Raw genomic sequence first — 15,602 nt, forward strand, 5'->3', positions numbered from 1 at the left:
TATTTGTGTTTTAGTTATATGTGTAAGTAGTATGTAGTATAATTAGAGGTTTAATGGGTTTAATTAAGTAGAGGTTTAATGGTTTACTGGATGTAGGTAATATGTAGTATAATTAGAGGTTTAATGAGTTTAAGTAATTAATTAAATTAGAGGTTTAATGGAGTATATGTCATCGTGCCCATGTATATGTAGTATCTGTATTATTATTATATTGTTTTAATAGTAATAATAATAAGAATCTACTCCCTAATTCTGCAATTTTTCAAATCCTAAACCGTTCCTAGCTTCCCCATCCCACTTCCTTCACATCCTCTTATTTATATTTTCCACATTTCAACTCCTTCTGGGCCCCATTCCTCTCCTTTCCCTTCTTCTTCCTTTCCCCGTTTCACCTCAGAAGCCCCCTCAGTCAGCAATGGCCGCCATTTTGCCTCAACCCCCCCTTTATATACCCTCGCCCTCTAGGCCCCGCCCACCTCCCATTCCTCAGCACAGCAGCCCCTGCCAGGAAACCCTGTTTGCGAAGGCCGAAGAGGAAGGAAAGCTGGGGACGCAGTCCTCCTCCTGTGCTCAACTGCTGCAATATCCCTCCGCCACGCCTCACAGCACAAAGTAGTCCTCCAGAGGAGACCTGGTGCCTCTGTGACGTTTAGGCCCTCTCCCTCAAGAAGCGGCGAGGGGACCCCTTTTAAGTGACACGAGCCTCCAAGGGGGGGAGGGGGTGCTATATTCCTTTCCATGGTCTCCCCCGCCCTTCTAGTTCTTATTTCGATATCCCTCCGCCGAGGGAGTAAAAAGTAGTTCCGGCCGAAGGGAACGGCTATAAAAGGCGGTCGACGCGGAGGCGCTGCCTTTTCAGTTGAGGACGGCGGCGGCTGTTGGAACATGTCAGGCGGCTCCGCGGACTATAGCAGGTAGCGCGGGCGGGGGAGGAAGGCAGGGCTCAGCGGGGGCAGTAAAGGAGCCTGGGCCGAGGCTGAAGGGGGGGATTGGCCGCTTAAAGGGCTTTTGAGAGCGATAATCACGAGAAGCGTTTCGAAGCCTAAGCGACGCGCGTCCCTCTCTCTCCCTTCTGTGCGGATAGTTCCATCCTGGCTTTATGAGACGATTTGCAAAGAGGGAATAGGAGGGTCTCCCTTCTCCGCCCCGAAGGCAGGGTCCAAAGCGGCCTTGTCTGCCGCAGCTGAGAAGGGAGGTCTCGCTCCTTCCCCCTTTTCCGGGCGGCGAGGGAGCCTCTGTCTCTGGAGATCGCCTCGGAAGAGTCCATTTTTAACACTCGGGGGAGGAGGGCGGGGCTCGGCCTTCGCCGGCCGTCAGTCAGTCAGTCAGCCGTCGAGCGGCGCGTCCTCCTCGCCTTGCGCAACCCGAGCCTCGCTGGGGGAGGAGCTCTCGCGAGAGTTGGGCCGATCTCAGGGAGAGAGAGAGGGAGGGAGTCCGCAGACGTCGCCTGCCGCTTCCCCCTTTGCCCAACACTGCATTTCCCTGCCTTGGGGAACTGAGTCTGTTTAGCCCGGGGAAGGGAATTTTAGACCCGTAGACTTGGAAGGGACCATCCAGCCCAGCCCCATTCTGCCCCTGGCAGGAGCTATCCATAGAAGCGTCCCTGGCAGATGGCCATCCATCCTTTCTTTGAAGATCTCCAAAGGAGAACACGACTCTCGGAGGGAATCCGAGAATCAGAGTTATAGGCTGCTTAGAGACCCCAAGAAGGGCCATGCTGCCATGCAGGAACTCCCAAAGAACCCCCAACAGACGGCCTTCCAGCCTCTGCTTAAAGGCTTCCAAGGAGGAAGACTGCCACACTCAAAGCCAAACAGCCCTTACTGTCAGGAGGTTCCTCCTAATGTTCAGGTGGAATCTCTTTTCCTGGAGCTTGCATCCATTGGGTCCTAGTCTCTGGAGCAGCAGAAAACAAGCTTGCTCCCTCCTCAATATGACAATTTGAATTGTGGTGCCCAGAACTGGACACAATATTCCAAGTGATTGAGAGGAGATAGTGGAAGACACTTCCTTGGAGAGAGGTGGAGTCTCCTTCTTTAAGCAGAGGCTGGATGGCCATCTTGAGGGTGTGCTTTGATTGAGGTTTCCTGCATGGCAGGGGGTTGGACTGGATGGCCCTTGGGGTCTTTTCCAACCCTATGATTCTATCATTCTTCCATAGCACCCTTTGTAAAGGTGTCAGGATAATACCAGTGGACCCAGTATTTTGCCATGAACTTGTTCTAATTACATGCAGTGCTGTGTTGCACAAAGCTATCCTGTCAGTGCACTTTGCCGCAGGTGTCACATCTACACATACACATATAGTCAGTTCCTGCATGGCCGGGGGTTGGACTGGATGGCCCTTGGGGTCTCTTCCAATTCTAATTGTAGGTGGATATTCAGGGGTATTCTGTGCAGTCATGTTGGCCGCATGATCACAGAGTAGTCTCTGACAATGCTGGCTCTTCGGCTTAGTAATGGAGATGAGCACCATCCCATACGGTCGGACCCAACTAGACAACTTTGTCAATGGGGAATACCTTGACCTAGCCCTGTTGGAGAGCCAGCATGGTGCGATTTGAGGGTTTAGTCCTCTTAGAGACTAGGTTTTAAATCTGCTCTGCCATTAGACACTCATTGGGTGTCCCTGAGGAAGTCTCATTCTCTCAGGGAATCAGTTGCAAACCTTGGCAAGAAAGCTTGGGGATGGGGACACAATATACAGACGTTGAGAACATGTAACAGCAATGTTAGTGGCACGTCTCTATTAACTGTTCTGCCTTAGAACAGCCTTAGGAGACGGCAATGGCCAACCCCCTCTAAACAAATCTTGCCAAGAAAACCCCATGATAGCTTCACCTCCGTAGGTTGCCATAAGCCAAAAAGCAACAACCAGAAATGCATGTCTGTTTTGTGCCTTTGGGTTGGCCGAATAAAGGGATCCCTCTTTTGTGGATTTTGGATAGTGTTGTATCTTGAGGTGGAGTTGCTCCTTCTGAAAAAGTATTTTTCCCTTGTTCTAGAGTGTGTGTTGTGTGCCTTTTGACTATAAGGAGACTCTGTCATGGGGTTCTTTTGGCAAAATTGATTCATTTTGTCATTGCCAAATTCTTGAGGCTGAGAGAGTGTGACTTGCCTAAGATCACCCAGTGGGTTTCCATGGCTGAGCTGGGAATCGAACTGTAGCCACTCTGGCTGTGCTTCAAGTCATTTCCAGTTTATAGAACATGCCAACAGGCAAATCACTGCACCGCATTGGCTAGAGGAGGGCTTGATATAGTGGGGGGGGGGGAGCTTGGGACCCCTCAGTGTTCCTCCAGAAACTTGCCCCAAAGTACCCCAGACCCCCCCCCCTTTCCTGTTAGGAGTGCTCCTAGGAGCATGGCATAAAAGCATCCTTTCTTCCAAGAGAGAGTGATGGTTAGAGGACTGGATGGGGACAGGGCTTGGAGTTGAGGCTCCTTCCTGACTGAGAAGCTCACTTGGGTGACCTTGGGCCAGTCTTTCCCCTCCTTGGCCTTAGTCCACTCCCAAGGTTACTAAGAGATGGAGAGGCATTTCCAGTTTGTCCTCAGTGGAGAGGCAGGAAATACGTGAGGTAAATAAATGTGCATGAATGAACCTTTTCTTTTTTATGCCAAAGTATTTTTTTTTATGCACAAGAAGTGAAGTTTATACAACGCCACAGCATGGCATTGCTGTAGTACCCCTTGCTTGCACATAACTGTTTATCTTCTCGCCCTTCCTTGTTTGAGTTCTTTAAGAATAGAACGTATGCATGAGTGAAGGGATACAAATAGTTGAGGAGAAGCCTGGTTCACATTTTGGAGCCAGGATGTAAGAACAGGGATTTTTAATTTGGTAGAAGTCGCTGCTTGAGGCTTTCTGGGAAGTTCAATAGTCCTTCTAGCTGAACACATTTCCCAGCATTCTTGGGAAGGGGGGCTGGTATAGAAAGTTGCAAGTAGACTTACATTCATGCTGAGTTCACACTGTATGAAATTTCTAGGTCACATGAAATATCATTACTATTTAAAATAAGTATGAAGATACAGATACATATATACATGGAAGATTGTATAGCTATATATTTTGCCTTGAAGCTTTTGGCAGATGATGTTACTTTCACCTAAGAAAGTTGTGTTCAATAGTGTGAGAAAGGCCAAAGGCTGCATTGTAAGTCTTGTGGCTGGTGTTGAAGTGTGTTTCCATTTAGATTAGGGTGTATCCCAAGTTCAGAAGTCCAGATTGTGGTTATATCTTTATTAGGACAACAAGATCACACTTGGTTCTTTGTGCAATCTTCCCAGACCTGGTGGGGCAAAAATCAATTTTAAAAATGCAGGAGGATTGATAGTAACAGTGTTAAGAGTCAGTCTCCATGTTACCTTGAGATAGTATGGAGGAAAGATCTGAAAGGAGGACAACTGCTCATCAAGAAACAAGCTCCGTGACCATCATCTCACTGGTTCCCAGTAAGGCAATACCAGAATAATGAAATTTGGTTCTCTTGTTAAATAATAAAAAAGCTTATGACACCTCAAACCTGTTTTAAAGTTTTCAGTATAGTCCAAGCAGGTAATGAACAAGAGAAGTAAAGATACTGGCTGCTAAACCTACATTCTTAGACAAAGCAACAGCCACATATCCTAGAATGAGCTGGAAAGCAAAAAATATGTAACCAATTCTGCTAAAATAGCAATACTTAGTTTCAGGATTTTTTAAATAGTATCAAGCATTGGTTTTTGGAGATCAGTTCAGTATTGTGGTTGACACACTCATGTGACATAAACTAGCAAGATAGTGCTTTGGAATAAGTCTTTACTGCACTTTGTGTTCCATCTGAAGCTGAGAACTGTTCATCCTGCCTGGCTGACAGCCTCTTGTTTCTTTATTTAACAGAGACCATGGCCCAGAGGGAATGGACCCCGATGGTGTCATTGAGGTAGGTATCTGATCATTCCTTTTAGATGCGTATGAAGAAGACGTTGATGCGTGAAATAAAATGTATTTAATTGTCCCCTTGCAGAGCAATTGGAATGAAATCGTTGACAATTTTGATGATATGAATTTAAAAGAATCCCTTCTCAGGGGAATTTATGCTTATGGTTTTGAGAAGCCTTCAGCTATTCAGCAGCGTGCTATTATTCCGTGTATCAAAGGTAAGCAAGTGTAATAGCGAATAATAAGTATTAGCAAAATACTTAGTGGTTTGAGTTCTTTGCATTGTGGTGGGTGTAAAAGGCACCTTTCCTTGAAAAGTGAGATGATGGTATACCATCTTTCGGGACTGACCTGAAATGTAGAAAATATATAACTGCTGATCACTTGTAAAGGAATTGAAAGTTAAATTGAATCCTTGTGTTGTATGGGAGCAGTAAATATCTATCCTCTTTTTAGGGTATGATGTGATTGCTCAAGCTCAGTCAGGTACTGGCAAGACAGCCACATTTGCTATTTCCATCCTGCAACAGTTGGAGATTGATCTCAAGGAGACTCAAGCTTTAGTATTGGCCCCTACCAGAGAACTGGCACAACAGGTATTGATAGTGTAGTTTAAAAGCTGCTTACATGTTGCATGGGTTTCAGGTTTCACAACTGTGGGACAGTTAATATTCTTGGCAGATCTGTAATGGCTTTTAACTCCGAGTGGCAAATACGGAGAACAAGCCTCTGCCACACTACCATTTCTCCTTTAAATACATGGGAAATGTTCCATGTGATGATAGGCCAGTGGTTCTGGACTGAAAAGGGATTGCAGCTGTGTAGGACTGATGATAGGGCATGTCCAGAATACTTACTGAAACTTAAATCAATATAAATTGAGAAAAAAACAAGTCATGTTTAGGCATTCAAAATGCATGCAATTGTGCAACATGAAACTGCAGTGTGCATGTGACCAGTTAATGAGTTTATGCTGTGTGTGTATGTAATCTATTACGTGTGCTTCAATCTGTTCTGTATTGAGCAGCATTTTGCATACTAAATGTGTTCATTAACATTTATAGGAATATTGTGATGTATAGGTCACCTTAACAGTCTTGGGGAGATTCACTTTTGGAATTCTCATGCCTTCTTATTTGGTGCCAAAAAGTAATAAATTTCATTAAGAGACAAGTAGTGGAGAAATTACCAGACTCCAGACAGTTAGCTGGCACATTAAACAACTAGGGTGGCCAAAGTGGGGCTTTGACGTCTGTATAATTTTCATCAAATATAAAGCAGCACACTGGAAATGAGATTTATGTCCGGGCATCAGTATGTATAAGCTTTTAATGTAGAAGTGTGTCAGAGTGATCTATAAGTGTTTCAAATGCAGCATTGCAGTATCTGTTCTGAGGAAGTAAATGGATTTCCATGCCTGGCCATTTCCATTTCTTACTCTGCACTGCAGGCTGTTTCATTATGTAACAGGGATAGAACCAGTATACGTATCTGTGAATAACTTTTCATTACTAAAAGGCCTACTCTGCCCAGGTACCTTCAAAAGACAATTCAGTGCTTTAGCCTTTCTTCTGATGCGGCAGCAAGACCATTGGTACTTAGTTGATGTGAATTCTCATGCATTCCCATGCAAAATAAAATTAGGCTTTTAATAATAATAATAAGTTTTATTTATATTGTCCCACCTCTCCCGATGGATCGAGGCGAGATTACAACAGAATTATACAAACACAATGATACTAATAACAGTTATTTAAAATCACAATATAAAACATATCTCATCTAAAAACAATTGGTACAATGTAAACATTTATCACAGCCTGAGGTAGACTCCTAATCAGGAGGTAGCGAACTTGTTGAATCTATAAAAGATCAGGAGGGTATGCTTGCCGGAAGAGGTATGTTTTGATGGAAAGCTACCAGAAACTTTGCCTGTAATGGAAAACTACCTGAATTTGAGAGCACTTTCCACTTCAAATGTTCTTAATTTCCTATTCAAAATGCATTTGTAATTAGGAACTACCCAGCGGCCTGTACATAGGTCATCATATGTGAGTTACATGGAGGATAATTACTAGGAACCTGCTTGTAATGAAAGTGGCATTGGAAGCTCCATTGATACAATTTTAATCGAATTTATTGTTTCAGATCCAAAAGGTTATTCTGGCTCTTGGTGATTATATGGGTGCCACTTGCCATGCTTGCATTGGTGGAACAAATGTTCGTAATGAGATGCAGAAATTGCAAGCAGAGGCACCACACATCGTGGTGGGAACTCCAGGACGTGTATTTGACATGTTAAACAGGCGTTATCTGTGTAAGTAATGAAGTATCGGACTAGCTAAAAAAATGGGGCAGTGACGTAGTGTGCATATATCATGGTCTTTATCTATGAATATAATGCATCTAGATGCGCGGTGTCAGTAACAATGTAAATATTGCCAAAAAAATAGGGGTTCACAAATATGTAGTGCTATCAGCGATATATCAGTCATAACCGATATTTAGTAGTTAGGTGGGGGGGAATCATTGTAAGGAAGAAAACAAAACAATGTAAGAGACTAATATTGGGATTTTATTTGGTTGTATAATTTCAATAAAGACTTATTTTTAAAAAAAAATTGGGCAGGGGGCAAGTTGTGAAAACTTAGTTTAAAAATAAGATCTCAAGAATAGTATAGTATACTATAGCATTGTATACAAGGCCTGCAAGATAGATTAGCTGGCAGCTTAGCATTTGATTGCACTGGATTTTCCTGTTCTCAAGAAATCAGATTACCAAAATATTTCCTTTTCTTATAGCACCTAAATGGATCAAAATGTTTGTCCTGGATGAAGCAGATGAAATGTTGAGCCGAGGGTTTAAAGATCAGATCTATGAGATTTTTCAGAAGTTAAGCACAAACATTCAGGTAAAGTCAGACTTAATATCAAGATTGACCAGTTTAGCAATGCAGGTAAAGTTACAATGTAGCAGTGAAGTGCTGCATTGTCGTTCCCCCTGCACAAAGCAAAATTGTTTCCCCTATCCTTGCCTGTTTTGATTCCACGGCAGACGAGGACGCTTGGTTTCATACATTAGCATTTTGATGGCTAGTGTCTGAGCAGTTTCAGATTAAATAGTTCAATGGAGTTTCTTGTTCTAGGTTGTATTGCTGTCTGCTACTATGCCCATGGATGTGTTGGAAGTGACCAAAAAATTCATGCGAGATCCCATTCGTATTCTAGTGAAGAAAGAGGAATTGACCCTGGAGGGTATCAAGCAATTCTACATTAATGTGGAGAGAGAGGTGAGAAAGAGGTTGAATAATCTAGAAAGCACTTCTTGTACAAGCACTGTGCTAAAACTACAGAATTTAGGGTTTGTGCCTTGTCTTCTGTAGTAATGCTAGCATGGTACACACAGGAAGAAAAGTAAACGCACTGGATCAGTAAAAGACAAGGGTGGACCTCTTTCTTAATGTCCAGTGTCCTGGTCTAGAGACTTGGTGCAACACTACAGTATCTAGGAATTTGGCATTAGGTTACAGTTTAGCTGATAAATTCATCATAGACATTGTTGGTGGTTTCCTAAATTATTTTGTACTATTTTATTTGTGTACTTATGATAAATGTGTTAACTTCACAGGAATGGAAGTTGGATACTCTCTGCGATTTGTATGAAACTTTGACCATTACGCAGGCTGTTATTTTCCTTAACACAAGGAGGAAAGTAGACTGGCTTACAGAGAAAATGCATGCAAGGGACTTCACAGTCTCTGCTCTGGTAGGTGTTGATTGAAAATACATTGCACATTAATGTGAAAACATGTTAGCATTGCAACTCTAAAAAGCTTTTAAAATTTTACCTGTTTTGTAATTGATATGTTTTGTTGAGACCTTCCACAAACAAGGATTCAAAAACTGCAAAATGACATTACAAGTATATCGGTTGAAACATGTTTTTTCAAACTCTTGTGTTGCATGATTAAAATTAGAAAGCAAAATATTTGGAAGTAGTGATTCTAGTCCCCAGGTTTTGTGTTACGTCACAACATGTCTGTTTGCAGATGCGGTAAAATGTTAACCACAGTAAATGCCTACGTTATTGGAGGAATACTTCAGTAAAACATGTGATCAGTTAAAAAAAGATCTGGTCTGTTTCTGGGCACAATTCTCAGTACTGGTTTTGACTTGTAAATCCTTTTCATGACTTGGATCCAGGTTATTTGAAAGACTACCTTCCTTTCTGAGCCCATTGTAGCTCATAAGATCATCTGGAGAGGCCCTTCTCCATGGCTGTTCCCAGATTGTGGAACACTCTCCTTTGAGAGGCCAGGATGATCCCTGCTCCTTTTTTAAAATAATGTGTGTGCTATGAGGCTTTTTCAGACTGATGCAGGTTGGGCTTTTAAATGCTGTGCAATTCAGATTTTAAGGTTTATATACAGTCATCACTCCTGTTCGCTGGTTTCCCTTTTGTGGATTTGATAATTCCCTCTAGGCCCTCAAGAGATTCTGTGCTCTACTTCTGATTGAAATTGACCATAGAATCGCACTGGAGGACCTAAAGATTTTCTTGAAAACTAATCTCAGGTTTAAAAAAAATTAGGATTTGTTATTTTTATTTACATTTATAAATTGTTTTTTAAATACTGTATCTATATTTTCAAAAACATTTTTATATTGTTTCATATTTCTATATATATTTTTTAATTGATAAGCCACCTTAAATCAGGAGAAAGGCAGGATAGTGTCTAGATCAAGGGAAGTAATAGTGCCACTGTATTTATTCTGCTTTGGTCACCCCCACTTGGAATATTGTGTCCAGTTGTGGGCACCACAATTCAAAAAGGACATTGAGAAACTGGAGCGTGTCCAAAGGAGGGTGACTAAAATGTGAAGGGTCTGGAAACCATGTCCTATGAGGAACGACTTAGGGAGCTGGGGATGTTTAGCCTGGAGAAGAGAAGGTTAAGAGGTGATATGATAGCCCTGTTCAAATATTTGAAGGGATGTCATATTGAGGAAGGAGCAAGCTTGTTTTCTGCTGCTCCAGAGATAGGACCCGGAACAGTGGATGCAAGCTACAGGAAAAGAGATTCCGCCTCAACATTAGGAAGAACTTCCTGACAGTAAGGGCTGTTTGACAGTGGAATACACTCCCTTGGAGTGTAGTAGAGTCTCCCTCCTTGGAGGTCTTTAAACAGAGGCTGGACGGCCGTCTGTTGGGGAGAGTTCCTGCATGGCGGGGGGGGGGGGTTGGATTGGATGGCCCTTGTGGTCTCTTCCAACTCTGATTCTATAAATAAAATAATAAATAAATAAATAATCAGTTAAGGTATATTTTTTTATCCATACAGCATGGTGACATGGACCAGAAGGAGCGAGATGTCATCATGAGAGAGTTTAGATCTGGATCAAGCCGTGTCTTGATCACTACTGACTTGTTGGTAAGTACTCTTAGATGCTCTTTTTCATACATCCATATCCAGTCCAAAGCTGTTCTATTTGGTTCAGATTCTTGTAACCTGAGCTGATTGAAGCTCTTGGAAGAATAAAGACCGTGCTCCACTGTGGACTCAGATTGTTGTAGTTCATCACTATAACATGGTCAACAAAACATGCAGGCTGTACCAGAGTGAAGTTTCTTGTTTAATCTGCTGTCTTTGTTTACAGGCTCGTGGCATTGACGTGCAGCAAGTATCATTAGTTATAAATTATGACTTGCCGACCAATCGTGAAAACTATATTCACAGGTTAGTTGAATTTTCACTTGGATTTCCACTCTGAAGTTTCTTCAGAATCTGCACGCCCTCCAACTTGCCTTCCTTTTCTTGCATTGTACTAACTTGTGTGTGAGAGAGTGAGTGTGTGTGTGGTATATGCAAAGTGAAGATGGGAGGGGCAGAGCTTTTTGATAAGCCAGTGAAACAAAACAGTGGGAAAACTTAGTTGTATGAGAACCTCATCAATGAGTGGCCACCAAGACAGCTTCAGAGCTGGCGAACTAATGTTCTGTGGCACGTGTTGTCTGGTTTGCAAAGGTTCTTCAAAGATTTTACTTTGTGCATATCGTGGTTAGGAAAGGACTTTTGGAGGTTTGTTTCCTGCAAAGTTGGCTATTAGTTTTCCATATTAGAATAAAATATTAGCCTCTCTCAGCTTGATTACTGTTGCTTTGTTGGATGTTTCTTTGTGCCTTCACTGCTGCTTTTTGATTCCTCCTACAGTGGGATTCTTTCTCTGGTATCTTCTAGTAGAACTTTCAATTTATCTCCCTAAGCTGTTTTCTATATTAGTGGTTTTTTCCCTAAATGAAGTAAATTGTACCTTATTACTTGATGTAAAAAAATACAGGAGTCGCTAGCCCAGTTGATGACCAGATGGTGCTCAGAAACGACGGCGTAATTTAGGACGTGGATTCGTAAGCGGCACACTGTTTGAATAAAGAGCGAGTTGGTATTTATATACTTTTCTTCTGTAATGATTGTTGTGAGCTATGTTTGTCTTAAAAGCTCTTTGGCCAAGTGGTGGCAGAAGTTTTATGGGTTTGTCAACTCTTGTGTGCCCTGTAAATTGCTCCATAAAATCAAGTTGTCTGGTCTGCCAAAATGTTTAAGTTTTCCCACTGACAACAAGTGTATATCTCTGAAATCAAATGTTTGGTCTTCCCTTTAAGGAATTTGATTTGGAGTAATCTGTTTGGTAAAATAAGTTTGGTAATTTGCAGGCTGACATCAAGCTCTGTCCATGTTCAAAGGGGGTGATGTGAAATAAGGACTTGTTGCTTTTGGTCTCCAGAAAGCAGGATCTGGGGGTGGGTGAGTGGGTACCTCTCCAGTTGCAAGACAAGCCAAGTGTAATGATGGCTTGTCTGTGGCATCAGAATATAGCATTGTTTTTGATAAATCAGGATATCTCTGTATTTCAAAGCTGGCAAATAAAATTTTTGTATATGTATTCAGCAAAGTTGAATTACTACTCTTAACACAGGGTTGTGATCCCGAAATTAATGAGGTAGATGCTAATAATGATTTCTGATCTCCCAAGAACAGGTATTTTTTTCATTTTAAAAAAGATGGTTCTTCACAATCTTTTCTGTTTTGTGCAGGATTGGCCGCGGTGGTCGTTTTGGCAGGAAAGGTGTGGCTATAAACTTTGTCACAGAGGAGGACAAGAGGATCCTTCGGGATATTGAGACTTTCTACAATACTACAGTGGAGGAAATGCCAATGAATGTGGCTGACCTCATTTAATCCCTGGGATGAGATGTTTTTGGAATGCAGTGCTCGCTGTTGCTGACTAGGCGATCCACAACGTGCATTGTGCTTCTTTCTTGGGGGATACATTGAATCTTGTCTCAATGCTCATTACGGATCAGAAATACAGATTTTTGATAAGCGAAGCGACATTTTGTCGTGAGCTTTTGTGGGGAGAGCCTTTGGCTTTCTCCTCTTTAGGGTTTAGACTGTTGGGGTTGGGTGGAAAGTCATGGGGTCTGTAAATTTTTTCTTTATTAGAAATTTATTTCCTAGTTCTGTAGAAGTGGTAGTGCTAGATGTTCTTTATCATTTAATAATTTACTTATGGACTAAAAGGTATAAGTGCTGTATAAAATCAGCCAATTATGTTAAAATGGCATATTTACCTTTATTGTATGTTATAGTTCTATATTAGACTACATTGGAAAGGCCTTTCAAAATTACTAAACTTTTATAAGAGCATTGGAAATGCATTTTTTGTTTGGTATGTATTTATTGAATAAAGTATTTAATTAGTGTTAAGTGTGATCTGGACCCTGTTGCTAAACCCCAGCAAGCAATCATTACTGTTGTCTTAGTTAGGGTGAAACCCATTAAAATTGCCATATTGCACATGTCTTAATGAAGTTTGAATGTTCAATAAAATACTTATATATTCACTTCACTGGGTGGATGCTTCTTGGGATATTAGTGCCTTAAACACAATCCTGGAACCTAGGTTGGAAGTTGTTGTGTCCTATCAAGTCATTTCTGACTTTTGGTGACTTTGTCACAGGGTTTTCAACATTTCTTCAGAGGTGGTTTGCCATTGTTTTCCTCTGAGACTGGAAAGTATGACTTGCCCAAGGTCACTCAGTGGCTTTCCACAGGTTTCTTCCAGATTCATGGTGCAATATTCAAACTACTACCCCACTGACTCAGAGGTTGGAAAAACAAAACCTTAAGGGTGATTTTGTGGATCCAATATATTAACAAGACTGATTACTTGTTCTGAGACATTCCCAAGCAGGAGTAACAAGTGGATTTAGCCCTCAACAACTGCTATGGTACCCTTTAGATAAGCGTGAAATATTATGGCTCACAGCTATTCCATATACCTCTAAACTGCTGGTTTGTGTGTTTTCTCTAGACCAGTGGTTCTCTGTAGCGTAAGTTTCCTAAGGCTTTGGCCTTTGCTAAGGAAGCAAATACTTAAATATCAAATATGACAAAGCCAAGTCTATTGGTGTCTAGCTATAAATTAGCAGACTAGCAGAGGATGGTTCTTTGTCTAACTGCTTCCCTAAGAACTGAGACAGAGTCCAAAAAAACAAGCAGGTAGCTTGTAGTTTAAAACAAAAGTTCACTAATGGTTTTAATTTATATTTACATAGAAACTATATCCTAATCTAGCTAGGTAAGATAAATACTAGTTGAGAGAGCAGGAAGCTCAATTGCTCAATTGAAAATACTTTGTCAGTCACAAACATGGTTAGAACATGGGTTACATGGTTAGTTTGATGAGAGAGAGGGAGGAGGGGGAAAGAGGAATGCAGAAATCTAACATTCTCAAACTGGGAGGCTAGATGCAATTCCATTGCTTCTCAAACTTTTTCTGCCCTGGAGGGGGAAGAAAAAGGCAAAGAGGGCACTTTGAGTCTGCCTGGGGAAGGAGATCTGTATAAAATGTCCATGAATGTGTGAATGAAAATATGCCCATTAAGCAATAATTAGATATTACAGAGCTGGGGGGGGGGGCGCAGCAGAGCACAACGTCCACATTTAAATGTTAAAAAGGGGTGACAAGGGTAAATAAGCCTCACTTGAGCTATAGCAATGGGCCAGGTGCTGTGTAAATGCTAATAGTACAAGGGGTGACAAACATCCAGCTGGTATGCTTCAATAGTTGTAAGGAAATACTGGAATGGCCTGGTAACTTTCCACCTCTTCTAAGAGGCAAATTCTTGAAACTCCTTCAGTAAGGAGAAGCTGGTTTCAAGTGAGTTCATTGCATGTTCTCCAAACAGCAAATCCCTCTTTGACCTTATTTGGAACTGGCTTCAGTCATGATCGTTTTGTGTGTTGGAGTAAACAGGAGTGACTCATTCAAGATGGGAACTTTTCTACTTTAAAGGCCAGTTAAAGATTTGGAATATTACCTAAACAAAAATACGACAGAGCTGCTGAAATTGGTCTGTTACAACTTGTCAACTTACGGTGGCTAGTCCAAAATAGGAGGGGAAAAAACCAAATGGTAGGTGTACTATAACTCACTAAGTACCACTGTAAGTAAGTCCAGCAGTGCTATAACATTTCCAAATCAATGTGTCTAATTGATTATAAATCAAGATAAATTGATAATGCAGTTATATATGAGAACAAAAATTATAATTGAAAAGTCCAACCAAAAAACACTTTGCAAGGATATAAGATGCTGCAAAGCCAAATTCCTCTATTCCATGATTGATAATGTAGGATGAGTATCCCAATGATGCAAGTTCAATAAACAGCCTGGCAATATGGCAGTGTCCCGGTGAAACAGTAAGTCACCTTGCGAAGATTTTGCTGGGTTGGTATATCAAAACTAAACAATCAGGGTGGTAGTATTTAACAAATAATTGAAGCAATGGTAGCATTTATATTAGTAGCATTACTATCTGGTAGCAAAGACGGCTACCTCTGGAGTTTATGTGTCGGTTTCAACTCAAATGTCTTCAGTATTAATGTAACATTTCTATTCCAGATTATAGTTAAAGAAGATATGATTCCAGTAAACTTATTCTTCCATATAGGCCATATTCAGTTTACAAGTAAAGAAACCCATGATTGCAGACTAATAACTGGTAACAAATGGCAAGATTTGTTCAGAGGTTTGTCATTGTCTTCCCCTGAGGCTGAGAGCATGTGCCTTGTCCATGTAAACCCTGTGGGTTTATATGGCCAAGCTGGGATTCAAACTCTGGTCTCCAGAGTCATAGCCCAACACTCAGACCACTAGACATCACTCTATGCTGTGTAGTCGATACAATTAAAGTAGAACAAAATCCCTCCCAGATTAAATTGATGAAGAATTTGACACACCACCTCCAAGTGCAGAAAACCTACATGCCTTCAGATGTTCCTTGGCATGGACACCCACCAAGCTAACAATTTCCAAATAAACTTTCAGCAATGTCTCCCAGCACCACTCCCTAGTCCCCCGGCTCAAGTGTTCAGTGAAGAAGTCCACAGTAGGTTTGTGTGTCTTCTTCACCTGTTGACTTGTGATGACCCCATGAATTTCTCAGGGTTTTCTTAGGCAAGGAATACTCAGTAGTGACTTTGACAGTTCCTCTGAAATACAGCCTACAGCACCTGGCAATTTTTGGCAGTCTCCATGCAACTACTAACCAGAGCTGATGCTGCTTAGTTTCCAAGATCAGAGAAGTTTGGTTCTCAAATGGTGAGATGCAC

The 15,602-nt window shown here is 41.6% G+C and overlaps 1 protein-coding gene and 3 non-coding genes across 6 annotated transcripts; all 4 read left to right on the forward strand.

The window, feature by feature from the left end:
* The first annotated feature begins 810 nt into the window (after positions 1 to 810).
* Positions 811 to 12,834, forward strand: LOC149317962 (eukaryotic initiation factor 4A-II-like). Of its 3 annotated transcripts, none has more exons than XR_016279950.1 (12): positions 811 to 914; positions 4,885 to 4,927; positions 5,012 to 5,144; positions 5,383 to 5,522; positions 7,075 to 7,243; positions 7,729 to 7,838; positions 8,073 to 8,216; positions 8,555 to 8,692; positions 10,269 to 10,358; positions 10,585 to 10,664; positions 11,266 to 11,367; positions 12,020 to 12,109. XR_016279950.1 is itself a non-coding variant. In XM_089508743.1 (11 exons), exons 1-11 carry the CDS (start codon positions 886 to 888, stop codon positions 12,162 to 12,164), a joined length of 1,221 nt encoding a protein of 406 aa, XP_089364869.1. In that variant the 5' UTR covers positions 811 to 885; the 3' UTR covers positions 12,165 to 12,834. The 3 variants fall into 3 exon arrangements, 1 of the variants encoding a protein (XP_089364869.1); XR_016279951.1 differs by having other exon boundaries at positions 11,266 to 11,363; XM_089508743.1 differs by lacking the exon at positions 11,266 to 11,367 and having other exon boundaries at positions 12,020 to 12,834.
* On the forward strand, positions 5,242 to 5,312 carry LOC149317963 (small nucleolar RNA SNORD2). The gene has a single exon (XR_016280338.1). It is a non-coding gene; the product is annotated as a small nucleolar RNA SNORD2 (small nucleolar RNA).
* LOC149317964 (small nucleolar RNA SNORA63) lies at positions 7,878 to 8,005 on the forward strand. The gene has a single exon (XR_016280308.1). It is a non-coding gene; the product is annotated as a small nucleolar RNA SNORA63 (small nucleolar RNA).
* On the forward strand, positions 8,246 to 8,425 carry LOC149317965 (small nucleolar RNA SNORA81). Its single transcript, XR_016280309.1, has one exon. It is a non-coding gene; the product is annotated as a small nucleolar RNA SNORA81 (small nucleolar RNA).
* Positions 12,835 to 15,602: the final 2,768 nt, after the last annotated feature.

Source organism: Sceloporus occidentalis, unplaced genomic scaffold, assembly GCF_023333645.1.
Source record: "Sceloporus occidentalis isolate IW3139 unplaced genomic scaffold, rSceOcc1.0.p SCAF_2, whole genome shotgun sequence".
Classification (NCBI taxonomy): domain Eukaryota; kingdom Metazoa; phylum Chordata; class Lepidosauria; order Squamata; family Phrynosomatidae; genus Sceloporus; species Sceloporus occidentalis.

Coding starts and splice junctions, on each gene's coding strand:
- LOC149317962 (XM_089508743.1), top strand. CDS start 886: ATGTCAGGCGGCTCCGCGGACTATAGCAG. Junction 7,244..7,728: donor GTTAAACAGGCGTTATCTGT/GTAAGTAATGAA, acceptor CTTTTCTTATAG/CACCTAAATGGATCAAAATG. Junction 7,839..8,072: donor AGTTAAGCACAAACATTCAG/GTAAAGTCAGAC, acceptor TTCTTGTTCTAG/GTTGTATTGCTGTCTGCTAC.